Raw genomic sequence first — 23,748 nt, forward strand, 5'->3', positions numbered from 1 at the left:
AGATATGACTGTTATTCATATTGCTATTGAATCTAATTAGTGCTCTTTTTTCTTGATTTTGCATATGTCTTTTATGGCATATATGTCTTATATGGTCTTATATGTCTTATATCATGGTCATCAAAAGCCAGCTGAGGGTCAAACCTCAAACAGTTTTTATGCAAAAGCCATTACTGTTCCAAATGCTCTGAAAACCTGATTTTGTACAGTTGCAATAACACTTTTCCTGTGCAATATTAAGGGACATTGTGCAATAATGACGACAGCATGTGGAATGTCTTGTGTGTATTAAGTGTTTCCCCTTCCTATTAGTTTTAGTACTATTTTCTTTTTAAATATTGTTATGGGCCCGCAGGTGGTCGAGTGGTTAGAGCGCATGCCACATACGCAGCCGACCCCGGTTCAAATCCTGGTCGGAGGACCTTTGCTGCATGTCACACACACACACACACCCATGTTCCCTGTCTGTCTACTGCTAAATAAAATAATTATTATTTTTATTCGTCTTCTTCCCTTCTACCTCTAGTTTAGTGACTGAGAAAGAAAAGGGGACGTCATGGCCTTTAAAGGGGAGATGAGGTACAGTATAGGGGATGACTGAGTTCCAATAAGGAGAGATTCAGTTTTGCTACATTTTAACTGGAGAAAACTCTTTTTTTGTTTTTTATTACAAAATGTTTTATTACGCCTATACTAAAAAATATATTGTGAGCCTAAAGTAATCTTTCACAAATTACATTTTTCTGTAGTCAATTTAGATTAGTGGAAATGGTGCTTTCATTCTGAAGGGTGAAAGCCGGAAGTCGTATTGTTTTTGCTACTGGGGTCACTGATGATCACACAGAGACTTTGTTGTTTGAGCTGATAGTTTAACAGTGAAATGATGCTCGGCGCTGTTGAAACAGACATTTAGGGACGTCTTAATAGACAACATTGCTTTTTAGTGTTGTGTTTGAGTTGGAAGGGAGAGCATTATGCAGCTTTGACAGCTCCGATTCTTCCCGTTTGGAAGCTGATTGGCTAAGTTAAACGTAGGCTCAGCGTCTGTCAAGTAAGTCTTTGTTTTATACTATCAATGTGCTGTGTTTGCCAGTAAGTATGTAGAGAGAACTCTAGTATCAATGCAGACAGTTTATTGGGCATATCTCTACCCAACTCGGTAAATACACAAAGTCAACACAAGCTAGAGAGCTGGGGCTAGTTAGTTGGTTAGCTTGCTGGCTAACTAGCGTTAGCTAATAGTCTGGGATAAACATGAAAAAAAATCTTGCATTCATTTCATTTTCTGCAATGTGTGAAATGAATGATCTTAATTTGTCCGTCTGCCTCCATCGGCTTTTTGAAGTCTTCGTTATTACTTACTTGTGCATGGTTTGCATTGTTGGATTTGTTAGCAAACAAAGCCATTCTATTGTCCATTGTTTTTCATCAGCCGGCTAAGCTAACTATAAACATTGGTGTTTCGAGTCGCAAGTGTGTTTCTCTGCCTTTATGGATATCCAGCAAGTCATTTGGTTTTCATAACGAGGCGTTAGCTCACTTTAATCTTCAGCTATTTCGTATAAGCCACTTGTAAATTTATAGCATTCCCAGTCCTCACCTTTGACATTTTTGTCAGTTAACGTTATTAGTAGTTAATACTTCCATAACAAGTCCATAACAGCTTGTTCTGCTAGCTGTGTACATTAAGTAAAGATCGACATTTAATCATTCTGTTTGACAGATTCTTGTATTCATTGCTGATTTGCTAAAATGTTGTGTGTATGTTGCAGGAAAAAGAATTGAAGAGTCCAAGCAGAGCACATTCTCAGTCCTTTTAACCATCCTGACAGTGCAGCTGTAGGTGCAGCTCCGATATGACTAAGAGAAGCCCATCTCTTCAGCTTGTCAAAAGGTAAACCTTTGGTTTTTATTCTACTTTGCTTCCACTTGACAGTGGTCAACAAGTATTCCAATGTTAAACAACTAAATAATGAATGCCTCTCACTTCTCACTTAAGAGTCCCTGTTGCTCTGTCATTAGTTTAGCTGTGGGTTAAATCAGATTTAAACATGATGTATATGGAACAATGTCATGTGGTTAGGGTTAGGGTTAGGGTTACCATGGTAATGGTCTCAGAAACTCACATTGCTGCATCCTAGGATTTGGTATTTAAAGGCACAAACGCACTGAAAATGTCAGACTCACACTATGTGAAGTACACCAATGGTTTTAAATGAACAAACCCACACCTAAAGACTGTCTGAGGTTCTGTTTAAAGGAAGGCTGCAGCTAACAATTATTTTCATTATTCATTAATTGATTATTTACATGATTAAGTTATTAAGTTGTTTTGTTTGTGAAATGTCAGAAAATGATAGAAAATAACACATTGACCTTTTGTGGATGTGAGCAGATGACAACATTTACCTCACAAAGACACACACAGTTATGCAAAAGGAAAAGTATAATTTTCGCTTTAAAGCTTGTCTTTACAGGAGGCACTACTGTAGCGTTTTTTGTCATCCATCCCACACATGTCTGACAGAACAGGTGTGCTTCTATTCTAATCAATACAGCTGTTTACACAGGCCATGCAACATCTAGCATGTCACTCAAAGAATATTTTCTTCTGTATTATACAAGTAACTGCCATGATGTATATGGAGTTCTGATCAGTATAGTATGACATTTTTTTTGGTGATAGTCAAAAGTGCAACTAGACCAAATGATAAAATAAACTGTAGGCTACATTGCTCCATATTGAGTGTAAATATGCCATTTAATATATGATGTTCAATACCTGACAAAGATCTATGATGGAAAAACACTAAACATAGTGCTGACTTCTTTTTCATTGCTTCATTATCTGAGCAACTGTCCACCACATATGCATTATGCAGTATTCAGTCTGAGATACCATTAGCCCTGACATGTATTTGAAACCTGTATATTACATTCAGTGTGTATAGGTCACCGGCTCTTGGCAGGAAAGTCAGAAACTTCACTTGAGCACATACCCACTTGGTTCTCCAAGACATAGAGAATGCATTCATCAATTTTTCCTAACAGTGATTAGGTACAGATGAACATTCCCATTCCAACATGTGACAGGATGCTGAACCATCACTGCAGAAGGAACCCTGAGCTTCATGAGGAGCTGCAGATCCAGGCTGCAGTGGCAGCGGGAGATGTCTGCACTGTCAGGAGAATGCTGGAGCAAGGGTACTCACCTAAAATCCGCGATGCCAACGGCTGGACGCTGCTCCACTTCTCTGCTGCCAAAGGAAAAGAGAGATGTGTTCGAGTATTTCTGGAGCATGGAGGTCTGAGATTTTGTTTTTATTTCCTTCTTTATTTTTTTTTCTTGCTGCTGGTGTTGGCTGCATTTTTTAAGTCTAGGATTTGGTGTAGCTATTATGCCATGACATCTTGTCCTAACTCTACTGGCCATTATTCTGTTGGAAGAGACATATTACTCATTTAGTTAGTTATTAGTCATTCAGGTTAAAAAGTACATATAAGGTATTTACCTGGCAAGTTAATAGGGCCCTAACAGTTGTATGCAATGGTTTGGGCAGCCCTTGACAGGTAACATTTAGGTGATTTTTATTTTATTTTATTTTTTTATAAAGAGATGTAAACACAAGCTCTCTAGACTGTGGAAAAAAACAATATTTTCTGCAAGCATTAATGCATAGTTACTTTTTAAGTCATAAAATGAAAAAAAAAATGCATCATTGTGTCGTTCAACAATTTGAGCACCCTAAGGGTTCTGCAGTCTCAGATTCATTTTACAAGGTCTCCGAACTCGTTAGGCCTAAGGGCAGTTCTCAAAAATGTCAATTTAGATCAACTGTGGAGGTCAAGATAATATCTAGAAGATCAAGAAAATAAGCTGGTCATTTGACTGCAAAAAACCTTTAGGAAGATTTTGGAGACACAGAAGTGGTGTTGCACCATTCCACTGTGCAGCAATGCTTGTGCAAACAAGCTCATCATGAAAGAGACAATAGAAGAAAACCTTACCTACATCCTCAGAAAATCCAACATCAGAAGTATGCAATGCACATCTACACAAGTCTGATGGATTTTGGTGCTGTGATTCTGAAGTTGAAATATAACTCTTTGGCCACAAACGGCAAAGCTTTGTTTAAGCATGCGGGTGGGTCTTTCATGCTTTGTGTTGCAGCCATTGGCACAGGAAACATGGCATGGGTGGAAGGAAGAATGGATTCCACTAAATATTAGCACATTCTGGAAGGAGACATCCTACCGTCTGTAAAAAAAGCCGAAAGCAGGATGGCTTTTAAAACAGGATAATGATCCTAAATATACCTCCATGAACTACCTTAAGAGACTCAAACTGCAGGTTTTGGCCCCCCAACTTAAACATAATTAAAGATCTGTTGGTAGATCTTAAAAGAGCTGTGCATGCAAGACGGCCTGAGAATTTAGTAGAACTAGAAGCCTTTTGCAAGGAAGAATGGAAATCCCAAATATAATAACTGGAAGACTTTTAGCTGCTTACAAAAACAGTTTTCAAGCCGTGATATCTGCCAGCCAGAGGGTGTGTTACTAAGTACTGTCTATATAGGGTGTCCAAACATTTTCACATACCATAATGATGTTTTTTTTTTCCTTCAACTTATGACATAAAAAGTATCTATCCATTAATGTTTTCTGAAGATATGTTATTCCTCTGAGGGTGTCCAAACTTAAAGTGCTTAAAAATGCCTAACACGTAGAGGAAATGTCCCGAGCCAATCCATCATATTTTTAAGAATCAGTTTCAGCTGAAATACAGCTGATCAAATGCTGATTCTTTCAGAATGTACTCTGCTGTGTTTTGTCTACTTCAGCCTGCTAGTGTAGCAGTGCTGCTCTCCTTTACAACAACCACTTTATATACAAGTGAAATACAAGTGAGTATGTGTGAAAATTATTTTGGCACTTCCCTAGTTAAAGCTGGAGTGCAGGACTCTTACATATAAATCTACATCCATTACATTGAAGCCCATGCCAAATGAGTCTGGTAAAGCCTCTTAGCAAGATCAATATCTCTGTATTTCACTCTATACAGAGTTTTCACTGAAAATAGACTGCTGTTTCTGTTAACCACACTGGGAGATCGAACCAAAACACTTCACAGTTCTGGCAATCACACCAAAACAATGAGCTGAAAGAGGTTATTAAGTTCTGTAGAGCTGAGGAGAACTGCAGATTTGGTGACAGTTCTCTGTGGGTTCATCACTTTAAGTGATTCTTTGCATATTACACGGCATATGATATATTGTTCATTTGAAAATATTGCAGGTTGTAAGTGAAGCAGAGGTCAAGCCCATCTATGCTGACCAGCCAAGTGCTCACTGTGTAATGCAGGCACACAAACTTCCAAAATGTATTTTTCACTGGTGTCTCTACAAATGCTGTTGTCAGGGCTGACATTTAAATCAGCTGTGAAACTAAGAAATCCATTACGGCTTTCTGAAAGCTTACACTCTGTATCCATTCCCATTTGAAATTGATTGAGCAGTTACAGTTTGAAGGTTTGACATTGTTAACTTGTCTAGATGTGTCTCAAGTCCATTGAACTGTATTTGTCAGAATTTTGTGACTGTAATGGTGTATAATGACAGCTAGAGGGCACTGTATGTCAGGACAACTAGTGGGAAGTGGCGAAGCAGTTCTTTGAGGCAGATTAGGGTGTAGTACTGTAGAGAAAAAATGTTTAGTTTTTTTCCTTATTCAAATGAAATGTTTCAAAGTAGAGGATTTTGCTTGCTGTATAGATTGTAAAACCTCTTGAGGTTGATTTGTTGTATTGGACCATATAAGTAAAAACTGATTTGACTTTAGTCCCAGCTTGATCTCAGATCACACCTTCACAAAACTGCTCCTGCTGTTTTTGACTTTACTCTCATTTCCACTCTCCCTTCCACAGCTGACCCCACAGTAAAGGACTTTATTGGTGGCTTTACAGCACTTCACTATGCTGCTATGCATGGCAGAGCACGCATTGCCCGTCTGATGCTGGAATCTGAGTTTCGCAGTGACATTATCAATGCAAAAAGCAACGATGGCTGGACACCACTCCATGTGGCTGCCCATTACGGTAGAGACTCATTTGTACGCCTCCTCCTCGAGTTCAGGGCCGAGGTGGACCCATTGAGTGACAAAGGGACCACACCACTACAGCTAGCCATCATCCGTGAGCGATCCAGTTGTGTACGGATCCTCTTGGACCACAGCGCCAACATTGACATTCAAAATGGGTTCCTGCTGCGGTATGCTGTCATCAAAGGCAATCACTCATACTGCCGCATGTTTCTGCAAAGGGGTGCAGACACTAATCTTGGACGTCTTGAAGACGGCCAGACTCCCCTGCATCTCTCAGCCCTCAGGGATGATGTGTTGTGCGCCCAGATGCTTTACACATACGGGGCTGATACCAACACCAGGAATTACGAGGGCCAGACACCGTTAGCTGTATCTGTTAGTATGTCTGGAATCAGCCGGCCCTGTCTGGACTTCCTGCAGGAGGTCACCAGTAAGTCTAACACACACTACACAAGAAAGTCCTACAGCATTTCATGTAGTTTCCTGTTCCCACCCATCACTGATTATTTGAATTTAGTCAAAAAATTGAAGAATATAATATATATATAAGTATAATGATGCATTTTATCTGACCAACATTTATGAAATTCTCAGGTATTGAATTTAAATAATGTGAACCACAGAAAAGCAGCACATTTGAAAAGTTGTAATCAGTAAATGTTGGTATTATTGTGAAATTATTTTAGCTATTAATTCTTCATTAAATCAAGTGATTGATTAATTGACCAATCATCCTTTCCTGGTTGGAAACTCAAATAAGGACAAAAATGATGTTTTTACACTAATTAATTTGATAGCATCTGAAGTTGAGTGTGACAATGCTGCAGTTTATATAATTAATATATAACTATTCATTCACAGCTTTCTGTGTTTACTAATACTTTAGGTAATGATATTGGCCTTACTATCATTTTTAGGCTGAAATGGTGATTATTAAGCAGTGAGCTAGTGGGTCAATTCCAAGTTTTCATTCACGCAAAACGTTTTTGAAGTAATAGTGTGATGGTAGAAAAAAATAGAAACATTCACTTGATTGATACAAAAACCCAGAAGAAAGATATAAATATAAATCTTGCCATCCAAAAGTTGAGTATTGGCTGTTTTGCAGTTATTTTACTGGAGTTGAACATGGAACATTTGGCTGAATCTGGGACGTTATGTTGATTTTTTTTTCTCTTGCAAAATATTACATCCGAACATTATGATTTGCATTCAACTAGAGACTAAATTGCTGCATTTATAAAGAAGAAAATGATTTTTAGCGTCAGACTAACTTCTTCATGTTATTGCTCTTTAAAAAATCCTGTCTATAGCCTAATTTATGCCTTATTTGACTTATTCTTCCTCTGTGAATGGTTGCTTCATTTAACCTCCAGTCTAAACCTGACACCATAGCTTGATGCATCTGACGTGTACTATCTCCATACTTCTTTCCATAAGACAAAGGTCATGAAAGTACTTGTATCAACACATTTTCATTTGCTGATTCAAATTGTGTGGGACACAGCCCTTTATTCAAATGCAAGATGTATTGTGATAGAGAAATAGGTATCCTTGTGTATTTGTTGTGAACAAATGTGAGCTTTGTATGTGAAGTTAACACTGTATTTGAAAATATGGATACCAGCCAATGTGGCACAGTGAAAAGTTATTGCCCTTAACCATGAAAGGAAATCTGTCAAAGACGTTGGGAAGTTTTGTAGAAAAGTGATGCATTTTATTGTAAGCTGAGAGGGGGAAAAGACTGAGAAAATGTATAGAGTGAAAGAGGGCTGCTTGCCAACACAAGGTTATAAAGACCAGTGTTCAGTGGCAGAACAATCCCAGGTTGGAGGGAAAGATAAGCACATTACCTGAAGCATTATGATTTAGAAGGAACAATGGCTGCATTCCTCCACTGCCCCCTGAACTTTGATATCAAAGATATCAAAGAGTTGTGCACTGATTTAGACAAGTCCTTTCAGAGACTTCAAACCATCAGCCAGATCGCATATCTAGCTGGTTATAGATTACACCGCCACCTCCTGGATTAACCCATCTGCCAGGAAAGGCTTGTCCCACACAGAGTGACTGGCACCCAGCTCTTTTCACCACTGCTACACACACACATCAGTGCTGCTCCGTGTAGTTTCTTCTCATCTCAGATGCAGCTGTATGTACATCTGTCTCCATGTAAAGGGTCCAACTTCAAGTATTATCTGAATTATCTTGTATGACAGTTCAGTTTATTGTCCTACAGGAACATCAATACGTGCAATACAACCCAGGTGTTTTACAGGGTGGGACATTATACAGTGCATCCGGAAAGTGTGCACACCCCTTCACTTTCCTCACATTTTGTTATGTTACAGCTTTATTCCAAAATTGATTAAATTCCTTTTTTTTCTCTCCAATCAATCTACACACAACACCCCATAATGACAAAGCGAAAGAGGTTTTTTTGAATTTTTTGCAAATGTATTAAAAATAAAAAACTGAAATATTGCATGTACATAAGTATTCACACCCTTTACTCAGTACTTAGTTGAGGCACCCTTGGCAGCGATTACAGCCTCAAGTCTTCGTGGGTATTAAGCTACAAGCTTGGCACACCTGTATTCTGCAGATCCTCTCAAGCTCTGTCAGGTTAGATGGGGAGCGTCGCTGCACAGCTATTTTCAGGTCTTTTTCTAGAGATGTTTAATCGGGTTCAAGTCTGGGCTCTGGCTGGGCCACTCAAGGACATTCACAGACTTGTCCCAAAGCCACTCCTTGGTTGTCTTGGCTGTGTGCTTAGGGTCGTTGTCCTGTTGGAAGGTAAACCTTTGCCCCAGTCTGAGGTCCTGAGCGCTCTGAAGCAGGTTTTCATCAAGGATACTGTACTGTACTTTGCTCCGTTCATCTTTCCCTCTATCCTGACTAGTCTCCCAGTTCCTGCCGCTGAAAACATCCCTACAGGATGATGCTGCCACCACCATGCTTCACTGTAGGGATGGTATTAGCCAGCTGATGAGAGGTGCCTGGTTTCCTCCAGACGTGACGTTTAGCATTCAGGCCAAAGAGTTCAATCTTGGTTTCATCAGACCAGAGAATCTTGTTTCTTATGGTCTGAGAGTCCTTTAGGTGCCTTCTGGCAAACTCTAAGCGGGCTGTCATGTGCCTTTTACTGAATAGAGGGTTAGGGTTAGGGCTGGCCACTCTACCATAAAGGCCTGATTGGTGGAGAGCTGCAGAGATGGTTGTCCTTCTAGAAGGTTCTCTCATCTCCACAGAGGAACTCTGGAGCTCTGTCAGAGGGACCATCGGGTTCTTGGTCACCTCCCTGACCAAGGCCCTTCTCCCCCGATTGCTCAGTTTGGCTGGGTGGCCAGCTCTAGGAAGAGTCTTGGTGGTTCCAAACTTCTTCCATTTACGAATGATGGAGACCACTGTGCTCTTCGGAACCTTCAATGCTGCAGAAATGTTTTTGTACCCTTCCCCAGATCTGTGCCTCGATACAATCCTGCCTCGGAGGTCTACAGACCATTCCTTTGACTTCATGTCTTGGTTTCTGCTCTGACATGCACTGTCAACAGTGGGACCTTATATAGACAGGTGTGTACCTTTCCAAATCATGTCCAATCAATTGAATTTACTACAGGTGGGCACCAATCAAGTTGTAGAAACATGTCAAGGATGATCAGTGGAAACAGGATGTACCTGAGCTCAATTTTGAGTCTCATAGCAAAGGGTGTGAATCATTATGTACAGGTGGATAGGGATAGTACCTCAAAACTGGTGCTTTTTTTTGGTAACTGCTCTGGCGAGGTTCCAAGTGAGCTGAGTCGATACTCAATTGTTACGTCAACAGACTGCCGGCCACTGATTGAGTGTCTTCACTGGAAGAGTCATGAGCACGATGTCCGACACAAGAATCCAACCCGCCATTTTTATATACTGGCAGCGATTTGGCTCTCTTTTCTTGCGGACTCTGCAAGAGAATTTTTCCGCTGGACAAAAATGGCACAATGGAGCCGACTCGTGGTCGATGCTCCCAAACACACCGGCTTGGCAGCAACACACGTGGCTCAGGCTACTTAGCATGTAGCTTAGCCTGTGTTTTCTCACCAACAGCTGTGTGATGTGGGATGTGAATGTGTTCGTGTGTGTGCGTGGTTCGTAAGAAGAGAAGAATAAGAGAAAGAGAAGCAGGGAAGATGGTGATCAGAGAGAGAATTGCTAGCTTTGTTCACATAAACATGCACACAGCGTGGAGGCTGTGTACACGTGTTACCTGATGCTGGCTAACAAAGCTGTTATTCCTCGTGCTCAAGATGGCGTTAACCCACAGGCAGCTAAGTTGCTTACAAAGATAGAGACGTGATTGTAAAGGAAATGCAGTGGCTGGTCTGTCCACAGATATTTGTGAGCCACAGCGAGGTCTATGGCTGCTTTATCTGGTCTCTTAACCTCCATGGACACATTAAACACACGCCCTGGTGGGCTAACAGATACAGTTCAGCATATCTCTATGGCAACAACTGTAAACAGACACCTCGGAGTCATCAAACAGGGATGCGATGGTCCCAAACACAAGCTTAAACAGCAATATAAAATAATACTAAACTAGTATTATACACACACTAATAACTCTGCCCAGACGAAAACCTCTTACTGTAAGATAGGGCTTGATGTGAGCGGTGTGGCGTTCAAGGTCTGTTAGGGAAAATCCGACGCTGTCCTCAAGCGTCCCGATCCTTCGGGCTAACAGGCGCTGATTTTGGCTTTCGAGGGCGGAAGAATCAGTCTTGTCAACATACAGGTGGAGGGCTTGACGTCGACCAGAGGAAACCATATTTTCCTCTCTTCTGCAGGTATTTTAGAGCGGCGTTTGGTCGCGGGCTCTCTCGGATCCAGTGAAAGGTGTGTTTCAGGTGCATGCGGAAAGTCTCTTCTCTTGTCCAGCTAGTTGAAGCTTCGGTGCAAAGGTGGGCGGGAGGAATACACGTGTAAGGATAACTTTTTAAGCCAGTCGCTAATGGAGCCAGTGTCTCGTTCGCTGGTTGACTGGTAAAGGCAAGGCGTTACTAGCGGGTCCCCATTTTAAAGATTTCGATGACGTCAACGGGTGATGACGGGTGTCTCAAAGTCAATCAGGGACTAGGACCGATAGATTATGGGATTTTGATTTCTAGGGTGATTTGACCCTAGTCCAAGGAAAGAAGGGGGCAGGGAGCCCCTTTGGCACTCTTTCCTTTGTTCGAGGGCTGAAGACAATTCAGAGCAGGCTTTGGTCCTTTCATCTAGGCCTTAAAGGGACACAATAGGCCATGTGTCAGTAAAGTCCAGGCCCAACATCATTGTAGGCTCTGTCTCGTAGGCAAAAGTAAAATTGTCATTGATTTTCTTGTTTACATGAACATGAGATACAGGTTTGTATCCAGATCACTGCTGGGGCTGGGATAAGCTGCTCAGTGTCGAGAATGGAGACAAACAAATAGAACCACAGTTTTTTTTTTCTCTCCTTGACCAATCAGGATCAACAACACTGCCCTCAACCCCTGAAAGTACCTGTTACCTGTTTATTCAGGATGTTACTAGTTGCATGTGTGTCGTGTTTTGGTTCCGATATAGTTTTGTTCTGGCCTCCATGTGGCACCACTGGGAGTGTTTTACAAGCTCAGTGTATCAACTCTGGGCAAGCCATCTGCCTTTTAGATTAAGTTGCACTGTTAATACAGTAATTACTGCAATAGCATCACAACTAAAGAGTCCGATTTTGTTTATTTGATTTTTGTGCTTCTATTTCATTCAGTCTACTAGGTCAAGGTTATGTAGTTAAGTGGTTTCATTATTTGTCAGTTTTAATCGTGTTGGTTGTTGAAATGCAATCGGGAATCTGCACAGGGTGTCTAATTTTGAAAAATTGACTATGCTGTTTCTGTCTCTGATCTCCTGCCCAGCTCGATCTGCTCTGTGCAGCTTCACTTCCATTTAAAAATACACTATGGGCCTGATTTACTAAGATCCCAAATAAAGTGCACAGTGCAATAGATTGCATGTTTAGTTTGCGTGCGTTTTGCGGGGGATCTACTAAGAATAACTGAGTAAATGAAAACAGATGCAACAGGGTGGAGACAGCAGTATTTAAATGAGGGTTTTGTGTCTTAATGGAGAGTTTGGACGAGCAGAAATGTGATCAGGTTCTAGTGGAAGAGGTTAACTAATATATTAAGCTCTAAGACGCCTCCTCGTTCACACCATGTCACTGTCTCAGGTGTGTAATAAAGTTAGTAGTGCTGCAGCGTGGCACATATTGCAAATTGCATTTGATTTGTTAAATTGTCTCTCTTGTAAAACCAGTAGTGTTTCCAAACCTTAGATTCATAGTTTGCTGGTATGTGTCTTTGTTCTGCCTCCGCCATCCTCAACGCATGCAGGAGTATGTTGTGACATACCCCTCACCTATACTGCTCTGAAGCAGCCGACATCTGCTCTGTAACGTAGGAGGAATAGTCCAAAATATGAAATTATTGTGAGGGTCATATTTCTAAAAAAAAAGGCATAAAACATTTAATAATTAAATGGATCAGATTTTATCGATGCACGGACGTAAAAACCGATGCATCTCGATTTCATCCCAAAATTACGTCTATTCACGACTGCTCTACCGATACACTTGCATCGCGCCCACGCGTATCGATACAAATCGGTTTATCTTCCCATCCCTAGTGCGCAGTGTACAGCAGGTTAATACCTGTCCTTCAAAGGTATTATTTATAGACGCAGTTAGCGTCAGCAAAATTACCTTCAGGTTTGGTAAATCACAATGCGTGTGCTAAATAACATATTTGCATTTTCTCCTCCCTGTATTTTGCACACTGGGGTTAAAACGTCTCATCATATTCATTTTGGCAAACGTACTAAACAGACAGCACATATTATCTTGCATAGTTGGGAGATGCAAGCCTCAGAGCACTGCGTTAGTAGATCAGCTTGCACATTTTTTGCAGGTGATGTCAAGTTTGCTCACGTTTTTACACACGCAAACCTTTACTAAATCAGGCCCTAAATGCATATTTTAAGCGCAGCAGAGCAGAGAGCCACTTCTTCGCTTCTGAAACACACCCAGTGGGATCACAAGCCTGGACTTGGAGTGCCAACCATCAGCTCTAGTGGCCATGTTGAAGTGGTTCCACAATAATTTGCATTTGCGAATGGTTTTTGGCTAGCAGAACCTGTGATGATAGATCCATGTTACATTTTGCTCCCAAAAGTTCCTGCAAATGGAAAAGGCATAATAGTAGCTCTCCTGGTGTTTGGGCTTTGTGTTTAATGATTTATTCATAGAATATATTTACCAAATACACTTTTATTTTATGCAAAGAAATGTACCAGTTCTTTGAACAATTTGCTGTTAATTTCAACAGGCAAGTTCAGTTAAATCATAAAAATGCATACTGCACTGCCATGGAGACATGCATGTAGTGTGTAGAGGTTTTGAGACTTGTGCTGCCACCCCAATACAATGAAAGTGAATGGAATGGTACACCTTTTAAGCTTCATGATTCTATGGAGACAGTAAACTGTCCTGGAGCTGTGCTATCATTTACCATCTATCTGATCTGCATTCTCTGTATTGGAGGGAGAGACGTGTCCACAGCAAAGGAGTCACTCTACCCACATTAGACTGGTAACACCCACACATATCACTTCCTGGAATCAAGGGCATTTTTACTTTTAACTTTTTGCATACAGCTGATAACAGAGTGGGTAGTCAGTGATTTAGGGAACTGATTAATACCTTTGGAAGGGTGTTGGAAAACTATACAGCTGAAAGAGGAACAGTTTTTCAAATCCTACACAGGATATAAATGAGCTAAACACCTTTCAGTGTTAATCACATTCAAAAAGTGGATTTGTTTGACTGAATCAACACACAAACAAGCTGTAGTCACAACAAAATGACTATTCCCAACAAACGTATATGTATTGCAGCGCTGTTGCATCATACAGGTTTTTCTGGGATCTTTATATATGGCATACACTCTGTACTTATTCCTATGACAGCCTAAATTGCATCTTGCACCTGATTTGGGCTGAATATGGTCTTCACATCACACCTCAAAATCCGGAACCCAGCATGCTGTGTAAAAGCAAATACTGAAGCAGCGGTTTTACTGGTTTGGTTGGTTCAGGGTAAAAAAAGCAAAGGCGGTTTAATGACAGGTTTTCTTTACAGCTATAATGCAGGATCTCTGTATAAAATAGTCTTATGGGTTCAGCGAGGGTGGAGCTGAGTCCTCCATGTGTGCTGAAACAGGACACACAATGAACAAGGTGAAGAACCTGAGGGGATGACAACCACTCGTTACGTTAAATTAGTGCAATGAAAGCGCCATGGACCAACTGTTTATTCAATAATTAATATGTGCTATATCGGGATAAATGTCCTTATTGAGATATGAAATGACCTATATCAGGATATTAGATTTTTGTTCATATCGCCCAGCCCTACATCGATTGTTACATGTCGATTATGTTCTAAAGCAGAAATAAAATCATTAAATACTCAGTTGATGATTTACTATAGAGACAGATGCTCTTAGTTTCCTCTCAATTTCTCCTTTTTCACCCATTAATGTATTTATTCATTCATCCACTTATTCATTCATTCATTTATTCATTCAGTCATTAACTCAAACATTAGTCATCAACAGTAAATACTAAGAACAACAGGTTGTTTTTCGTCATTAATACTCCATTTGAAATGCTGTCATCATTTTGTTAATTCATCATGGGTTGAATTTGCATGATGTACTTGGTTCCTCAGATGTGGTGGAAATGCAAATAGGATGCACAACACGGATATTTAATTCAAAGTTTAGTTCCTGAGGTAAGTTCATATGTTCCTCTGGTTCTAAACTAACTAAAACTTTGAAAGGGAGTATTTGAACATAATCAGTGTAGTTATAATGTAGTCATGAGGTAATCATGAGCTCTCTCTCTGGCATTAACAACAGTTCCTATTTCTTCTTTCAGGACAACCAAGGAGTCTACAAGACTTGTGTCGGATAAAAATTCGTCACAGCATTGGCCTCCAAAGCTTGAAATTCTTGGAGGATCTACCGATTGCAAAGGTTATGAAAGACTATTTAAAACATAAGTTCGATAGTGTGTGAAGGCAACATCAATAGAAGAGGTGAGGTCACCTAAAAACTCTTCTATCATTTATAAAGACTATGCAATCACTATGCTAAGCCTGGAAGAATCTCAACAGGTTGATTCTTCACATGCTAAAGGACAGTGTGTTCGGTTCGTCCAGTTCAACATATTAAAAGTGAAGGTTTCAGCCTTTTACTGTCGGAGCAGTAGCCTAAGAATGGAAATGGATCCATCTCATGTGAACAGAGGTTGGTTTTTGAGGGGAAAAGAACCTAATTTGACTGCAGATAACATTTACTACAGTTAGCATTACCATTTATGTTGTTACTGTAAAAATGTGCATGAAGTTATGTTATGCCGGGTCAGATTGTCATCAAGTGCATAAATGCCAATGAGTCTAATAGAAACAGAAACAGAAATAGAAAGGCAGTTCTGCATTGTAAAGAAAGTAAGAAAGAAAAACTGAAACTTCAAATCACAGTCAAAATGAACAGTAGCCATATTAGTTAAAATACTACCCCATTGATATTAAAACATGTTTACGGCTTTTTATAGCATACATTGGGACAGCCTACTAACCTCTTTGACTAGCTAAAAGTCGTCTGATCACCTTACATCCAGATAGTCAATCATTCAGGTGCTGACCACCCTAAAACTGAATGTCAAAAACAGCAGCCAATCTGATGTCAATTTAGCTCTATAATTGAATTCTGAAATGACTGAGAGGTGACCAGTTCATAGTCAAAATCGGGCTTAATCTAAAATGTCAGTCTGCATAAGTAAAGTAAAGCGAAATGACAATTCAGAAATGTCCATGCTAACGTCTCCTAGCTAACCGCTGATGTTTTTGAAGTGAACAGCTGAATTGTAAAGTAGACACAGGTGAAAGAAGATTTTCAAGTTTAGGGCTGCTTCTGGGTGTTGTAATAAAATCAGGGTGTGTATCTTTGAAAATGATACACACATTGATTGAAGCTACTAGGGCAACTACTTTTTTTTAGTTATCATACATAGAACTTGCACAGATGCATTTTTATGTCATCATGACCCAAGCAAGAATATAACCTGCAGTTAAATGAATTTGGATGGTTAGAAATAATTTGATACTACCAACTGAAGACCAACAGCATCCTTTAGTACTTAACTATAAACAAAGTTGCTTTATCCATTTCTACACTATATGTAGTATATTTGAGTTTGAAGTGAGTGCACTTTGATCGATTTCTGCTCTGAAAGCACCACATTTACTTAAGCAGTTGTTGATGGAATCCTGAAAAATGAAGCCTGTTTTGGGTAACACTGACACACAATCGCTACAAGCTACAGTCAATGTAAATATGTTACATGTTCAACAGATATTTTTGTAGAATTTATTTAAGCAATGATCTCTGGTATTAATGTATTTAAAGTTTGGAAAGTATTGTGATCTGTTTGGTGTGACTCAAGTATTTCTTTTGTGTGTGTCTGAGTTCAAATACTCTGTTGTACAAGAATAATTTGGAATCAAGTGTTTTTTTGATTTTATGGCAGAAATGTATGAAATTTCATCATATCTTGCAGGTAACTTTGTGTGGAGATTATACTGTGAATTTCTCATTTTGACAATTCCAAATAAAATGTAGGATTTGGGGTCTAAATAATGCCCACACCACAGAAAATACTTTTTTCTTTGTTGCTGTGCTGTAAATGGTCTACTCACAAATCCATTCTAGCAACGTTTACTTCCATTAAAGATCGATGAAATGATTTGTATGATTTAGTGGCATCTGGTGATGAGGCAACTGAATACCCGTTAACCCCCCCCCCGCCCCCCCTTTCAAGCATATAGGAGAACTTGTGAAAGTCCCTCTCTAGAGCCAGTGTTTGGTTTGTCCGTTTCAGGCCACTATAAAAACATTGGCGTTGCAACATAGCGGATTCCTTGGTAGAGGACCCACTCCTCATGTAGATATAAAGGGCTCATTCTATGGTAATGAAAACACAACCATTTTTATTTTCAGTTGATTAAAATGAATTAACTAATTAAAACATATTTATGGAGATTTTATTCCATTTCTGACAGATTTGTTCCATTAGATGCAACTAAATTCTACACACTGCAACTTTAACATGTTAATGTCATTTTCTTATTTCATTTTGCATGATTGTCTGCAGCTTTGTATTGGGACGTTTTGTGAAAAGTGCACAATGTGCTCTGTGAAGGTAAAATGAGAGAAATACATTTTTCCCTCCCACAAAAAACTAAGTTGGCAGTGAGTGGGGTCAACATAGAACAATTGAGAGTGAGTGTGTAGGTCAGGAGAGTTACACTGAATAGATTTTTAATTTTGAATAACTGACCACATCCATGAAGATACACTGTTCAGAGGCTGCATCTGTCAAAGTCTGCCTTTCAATATGGAACACCATGTTCCAGGTTAAAAGGACCTGTCCTATATTAGTCTGAATGTGAAGGACACCAGTGTGTCATTTGTGTTCCTAAATGCCCCTTTACAAGAAGATTTACCAAACGGTCACCACACATGCCTCAACTGATATAGTTCAGTTTGAAACAGACTGACATTTAGTGAACATTTCAGATCACTATTATCGCCCAATTTATAGAGGCTTTCATTCACTGCATTCTTCATTGTTATTTGTTTAATGGTGCCCTTGTGAAGTATAGTAATGTATTTGGAAACTTCTTAGTTTCAGTACCAGGTATTTGAGTCCAGGTCGTCATCACAAACTTCTTTGGAAGTTTACGCATATACTTTGAAAGTATATCCTACTTTTTGTCAGCTATTTGAGACCTAATGATAAACTTAGATTTTTGCTAAGGATGAGCTGACTTCGTTTGGTCTTGTTCGGTGCACAGGTTCAGCTTAGTGGCCCTCAGTACTTTGAAGGACACACTTCTGTAGGCTGTGTCCTGTTAAAGACACAGCCACTGAAATGTAACTATAACAAAACCAGGAGTGTTACGCCGGGAACACACCGAAAGGCGGTCTGCAGCGAGTCGCCACGCAATCTCTATGTAGACTCGCGGTTGTCGCACTTCACCGCCCAGCCGCTATCTGCCGCAAGTTTACACAGATTGCATGGCAACTCGCCCTGGGCCGCTCTTCGATGTGTTCCCGGCGTTAGTTTAGCTAGGCTTTTACTGGCCTGGTTTTTAAGTACGTGACCTAGTTTTTTCATGTTAGTCCAGGAGTATTTTTACTGATGCCTTCGATCCAATCAATTTGACTATTACTTCTAAATGTGATAATGGTACCTTTTGAATAGTACATTTGGATGCAGCTCCCTCCCTTTTCTCACTCATTTTTTGACAGTGCAGTATTCTGCCAGAATATTCTCCAACACATTTCATTTCTGCTTCGTGTTCCGTAGTGTCCATCATTCTGTACTTGATTCTGGATTTGATACGATGCCATTTTGCAGCAGCAGTTTTGTATTGTGTGTGAATGAGTCTGTCACACATTTACTGCCTTTCTCCAATCAGTTCCTCAGCAGACTTTGGTTGTCACAGTCAGGGAACACTTCATATATGTCTTAGGTGGCTATCAAATGGCTGTAAGTCTTCCACACCATTAACTACTGAATGTACAGAATATGCAGATTTTCAAATGTAAAAAGTAAGATATGTGAATAAACTAAAGTTAATGTTTCTGACTGTTTCTTTAATTCATTTTTTCTGTGATGAATTCACAGTGAGAGGTTAAAGGGGACAGCGATGACAGAGGCTGCCCCTATTTAGACAGTAGCATTACTTTTAAGTTATGTACTTATTGGAAATATGATATTAGTAATTTGAGGTTTTTGTTGTTTTTTGGGGGATTTTTTTTAATGATACAGGAAATACATGCATATTTATTATAACAAGGTAATCTCACAGTACTAACCCTTCTTCCCTACGTGGAAAGTAACTCGTCTGATAATCATCGCCACTGAGCCTGTTCATTCATTCCCCTCACATTGGCATAGTGCCAGGGTGTTACCTTTCAGAGGATAGTTGTGTACATGTGTGTGCCTGCTTGGCTCAGGGGGCTGAAAGATTTTTTATTCATACATATTTGATTGGTCAGCCATGCCCCCCCAAAAAACCAAATAAAGCAACAGAAGAAATCTGAAAATGGCTCTTAGTCAAGCATCTCTCTGAGCTCTATATCAGTTTACAACAGGCATTTTCTCTTCTGTCTTTATTTCCCCTCTCTTTCTTTTCCCTGCGGAATGCTATCTTAAAAGAAGTGGTTTCTGCTTTCGCCTCCATTTGTTCTCAGCGGGACTCAGTCAAACTCTGTGTTGAGCTGAGGTGACCTAATAGTGGCTGTGAAATACTTCTGTCTTACTTTACCAAACATAGGGTGCTATCACTGAACAGATCACTGGTAGCATTACATGATAAAACAATGCCATCCCTCTGTGGGCCAGCAAGCCTTCAGACAGTAGGGACAATAGCAGCTTTGTCAAGAGTCTGTACAGCTCAGTGTGCTGTCTAAAAATATCTAAATGCCTATCTCATACAGCAGCCCATACTGTCCCACCTGAGTCAAATATGTACACATATCAACCATGATGTTCAATTTTATGCAAAAATTATTTATGCAACTCTGTAAGACTAGATTTTTTTCTAAAGTCAGTTACCTGTTAATGTAATGTGGGAAAGTGAGGTCTTTCTGCAGGCCACATCAGAATAATTCACTCTGCCAATGTCTGTCTATTGTATAATACTTCAGACTTGTTGGTACAATTCACCAGCACTCAAAAGCAATGTACATATCACCTATATGTAATAATATTTATAATAATATATATAATAATATTTTGATGATATATATAACCCTTTACCACTAAAAGGATTTACAATGTAATTTATGTCCATTATTACAGCTTTTGCTTTTGTTTCCACTGTTTCTTGACCTACTTACAGCTCAGGAGGTGATACTAAATCCAGTTCCAACTGGTGTATGGGGTTGTTGGCAGTGCTGTAGATTGTGATAGATCACACAAATGTATCGTCACAACACAACAAGGATGACCCCCCCCTCAAAAAAAATATGGCTGTGAGGCTTCAGGTTACAGGTTATTGAGTTTCTGTAGTGGAAAAACCATAGTTAGATGTTTAGCAGCTAAAGGGACAGATCGTTTTCTTTGGAGTAAGTGGGGACCAAGCCAGACCTAAAAAGAGACTTACTATCAACTTTGTAAGTTGATGACATTTTAGATGTCATTACGGCCACAACAAAAGAAAACATTTGGGTCCACCTTGTGATTAGCAACATATAAAGGACCCCATATGAGGTTAAGATCCCTGCTAATGTTGTCTGACAACACCATCAAGGTTGGTAAGAGCCTAGGAACTCTAATGGTTTTTCTTTCAAAAGCTAGGCTTCAGGTTCTAACAAGGGAGAGCAGTATGTCGCAACCCAGAGACAGAGACCAGAGCAGAATACCAAATAATGATTTATTTTTGCACAGTTTAGCAGTCTCAAAACCCAAGGTAAAAATATTTTAAGCTAAAGAAATGTTTTAAGACTAAACTATAAAACCAAGATAAAATGCAGTGTGCTAAAATATTAATATATCACAAGTACTCATAAAAACGAGACTAAGGGCTAAACCAGGGCACCACAAAGTCCTGTGTGTTGAAGTCCACTCAAAGTCCAGTTCTTTTAATGTTGGCTGCTGACGTGCACCGCATTTGTGTCTTCCTAGCTTCATGGTACTTCTTTCAGAGCACCTGACACTTTCCTGTAGGGCATAGAGATGTATCTCATGAGTGTGTAAATCACTTTTCTCTGCATCACACATTTGATGAGTTGGAGCTTTTCCACTACTGCAATAACTGATGTGCCCCTGAAGGCAGGGATTTTCTTATTGGCCTGCTAGGCCTCTTCATGATTTGGATGTCAGCATCAGCCTTCTGTGCACCTTTCCAATCTTTCATGTGTAGTTTTGCTCCTGTAAGTGCTTGGGAAATTTGAGTTACTGCATCGGTCACTTGGGCCATCTGACAAACCACTTCTGTCCCTTTGGAAGGATTTGTTGGAAAACTGGAGGGGGCATTGACATTATCTTTACCACCATAATATTTCACCTCAAAATCCAAAGAGGCCAGTTGTTGTGACCCAGTGTTGTTCTGTTGCCCCCAGCTGGGCTCTCTGTAAATGTGTCATTGACTGTGTACACAGTAAAATTTGCCCAAGTCAAACAGTCCTTGAATTTTTGAATTATTGCCCACTTTAAAGCCAGGACTCGCAATTTAAAGGAACTGTAGTTTGCATCGTTTATTTTCTGTTGGGTGCAGGCTTCTGCTGGTATATGCTATCACATGTTCATAGCCGTCCTGCCACTGGGCCAAAACAGCTCCCAGGCCTTGGTTCAGAATCAGAATCTATTTGTCATTGCACATGTACAATGAAATTAGGGTAGAAGAGGTTAAAAGTAAAAAAGGTATCAACATAGGCCAGGACAAGGGTTGTATCAGGGAAGACTTTAACTGTTTAAATGCAGTCTGACATTTAGGGGACCATTGTATCCTTACAGTCTGTGATCTTTCAGCTGGGATACCAGTCAACAGGGCATTCAAGGGATGGGTCAGTTTAACAAACCAGGGTACAAAATGTCTACAAATAGCCAACCAGACCTAGAAAAGCTCTGACCTGGTGTATGGTGGTGGAGTGGGCCAGTTCAGGGCAGCAGAGATTTTCTCATTGTCTGGTCTTACCCTAGTCTTGACAACCTTGTGTCCCAGGAATTTCACCTGATGATGAAACAGTTTGCATTTATCCAGCCTCAGCTTCAGCACACTTAGCCAAAGTCTCTAGAAGACCTGTTCCAATTGCAGCAAGTGGGAGGAGAAATCAGGTGAGTATATTATTATATCATCCAAATAGACAAGGAGAGAGTCCGATATTTGCACTAACCGCTGAAATGTTGCCGGGGTATTGCAAAGGCCACAATGGCATGCATACTCAAATAGCCCCAAAGGAGTAGTAAATGCAGCCTTCTCTCGATCTTTAGGATCCATCTCCATCTGTCATCCAAACCACTCCGCTCTGGTAAGGCAGGTGTGGGTCCCCTCAATCCTAGGAAGAGGAAAAGCATCCTTGTGAGTCACAGCATTAAGTTTTCGGTAGTCCACCCAGCACTGCCAACTACAATCTTTCTTCCTCACTAGAACTATGGGGGTAGCCTAGGAACTACAGCTCTGCCGGATTATACCCTTCTCCAACATACCTACAAGCAGTGTCTTCATCTCTTTGTACAAGAGTGGTGGTAACGGTCAGTCACTCTCCTTGAAAGAGACTGCATCTCCAGTGTGGATGCAGTGTTGGATCAGATCTGTTCTGCTGAAATCTTCCTAATCAAAACCAAACACCATAGTCCACGTCTTCAGCGAAGCTCAAAGCTCTACCTGCTGCTGCTGAGTTTAATCTGTGGAATTCATTAGTTTGCTCACCTCCTCATTGGGGCACTCCTTCTCTCGATCTGAAATCTCCACCACGCCCACCTCAATGACACCATAGTGCATCACAGTCTTCAGCTGTTGTAGTGGTCCTCCAGCAGACAGCAAAAGCTTCCTTCCAGGCCTGCTGGGACTTCCACTTCTGGGGAGAGAAAACTGATCTCGTTTAAAAACAGCATCCCAACAGGCACCAATAACATTCATACCCACAATTAAAGAGTGTGTGGAACAGTTATATATCACAATCACAGCTTTAACCCCTTCAACATCATGACTCCTTCATGATGGCATACCCTGAGTGTGGTATGTTGAGGCCATTTGTGCCTTTTATGGTTGCCACCTTTTTTGACTTGTGAGAAGTATCTATGTTTCCATCACTCGTTGTATCAATGTGACCTTAGAGCCTGTATCGAGCAACCAATCATTTTCACTCCCCCTACGCACATCTCTATTGTTGGGCATTCTCCAATAAAAGGTGTGGTAGCCCCCTGGTCATTCGCCTCACAGGCCAACCCCACTGCTTGGACCTCAGCAGCAAGGCCACTTAGTGTAATGCCGGTTGTTAGCTTGAGGACAAAACCTACCAAGATGACCGGCCTGCTTACACCATTGGCATATGGGTTTACCACCGTTGTGCAGCTATTTGGATAACCAGAGTGTCTTTGTTTGAATCTTGGCTGGTTGTGAGGAGGGGTGTAAGCAAATCCTGTTTGTTGTAAGAGAGATTTGAATTCATTAATGACTACCTGTGCCAGCCCTTAATTTGGTCTTTTACATCCTTCAATATCTCCCTTTTTAAGACCTCTTTCCAGTCAGGTTCATGAGGTGACATTTTCTGTCTGGACTCACCCATTGTAAAGCAAATGGCTTTATGTCCACCCTTTTCCTCCTCTAGTAGCAAGGCCACCTGGTGTACTGCTGCAAAACCCTCACTTGGGTTACGGCGCACTTATGCCATAAGAGTCTGTGCCAGGGGCCCCTCTTGAAGTCCGAAACAATCGAAGCATCTGTTCCTGCAGGTTGTCGACAGAGGGTGCGTTACCGGAGCTGCTAGCCAAAGCCCGAAATTCCCTTAA

General features: G+C 40.5%; 1 protein-coding gene across 1 annotated transcript; it reads left to right on the plus strand.

Annotated features, from left to right (window-relative positions):
* The first annotated feature begins 839 nt into the window (after nucleotides 1-839).
* asb7 (ankyrin repeat and SOCS box containing 7) lies at nucleotides 840-18,872 on the plus strand. The gene is made up of 5 exons (XM_062419332.1): nucleotides 840-1,051; nucleotides 1,773-1,894; nucleotides 3,094-3,305; nucleotides 5,924-6,529; nucleotides 15,100-18,872. The coding sequence occupies exons 2-5, from the start codon at nucleotides 1,857-1,859 to the stop codon at nucleotides 15,237-15,239; spliced, it is 996 nt and encodes a 331-aa protein (XP_062275316.1). The 5' UTR covers nucleotides 840-1,051; nucleotides 1,773-1,856; the 3' UTR covers nucleotides 15,240-18,872.
* Nucleotides 18,873-23,748: the final 4,876 nt, after the last annotated feature.

Source organism: Scomber scombrus, chromosome 1, assembly GCF_963691925.1.
Source record: "Scomber scombrus chromosome 1, fScoSco1.1, whole genome shotgun sequence".
Lineage (NCBI taxonomy): Eukaryota > Metazoa > Chordata > Actinopteri > Scombriformes > Scombridae > Scomber > Scomber scombrus.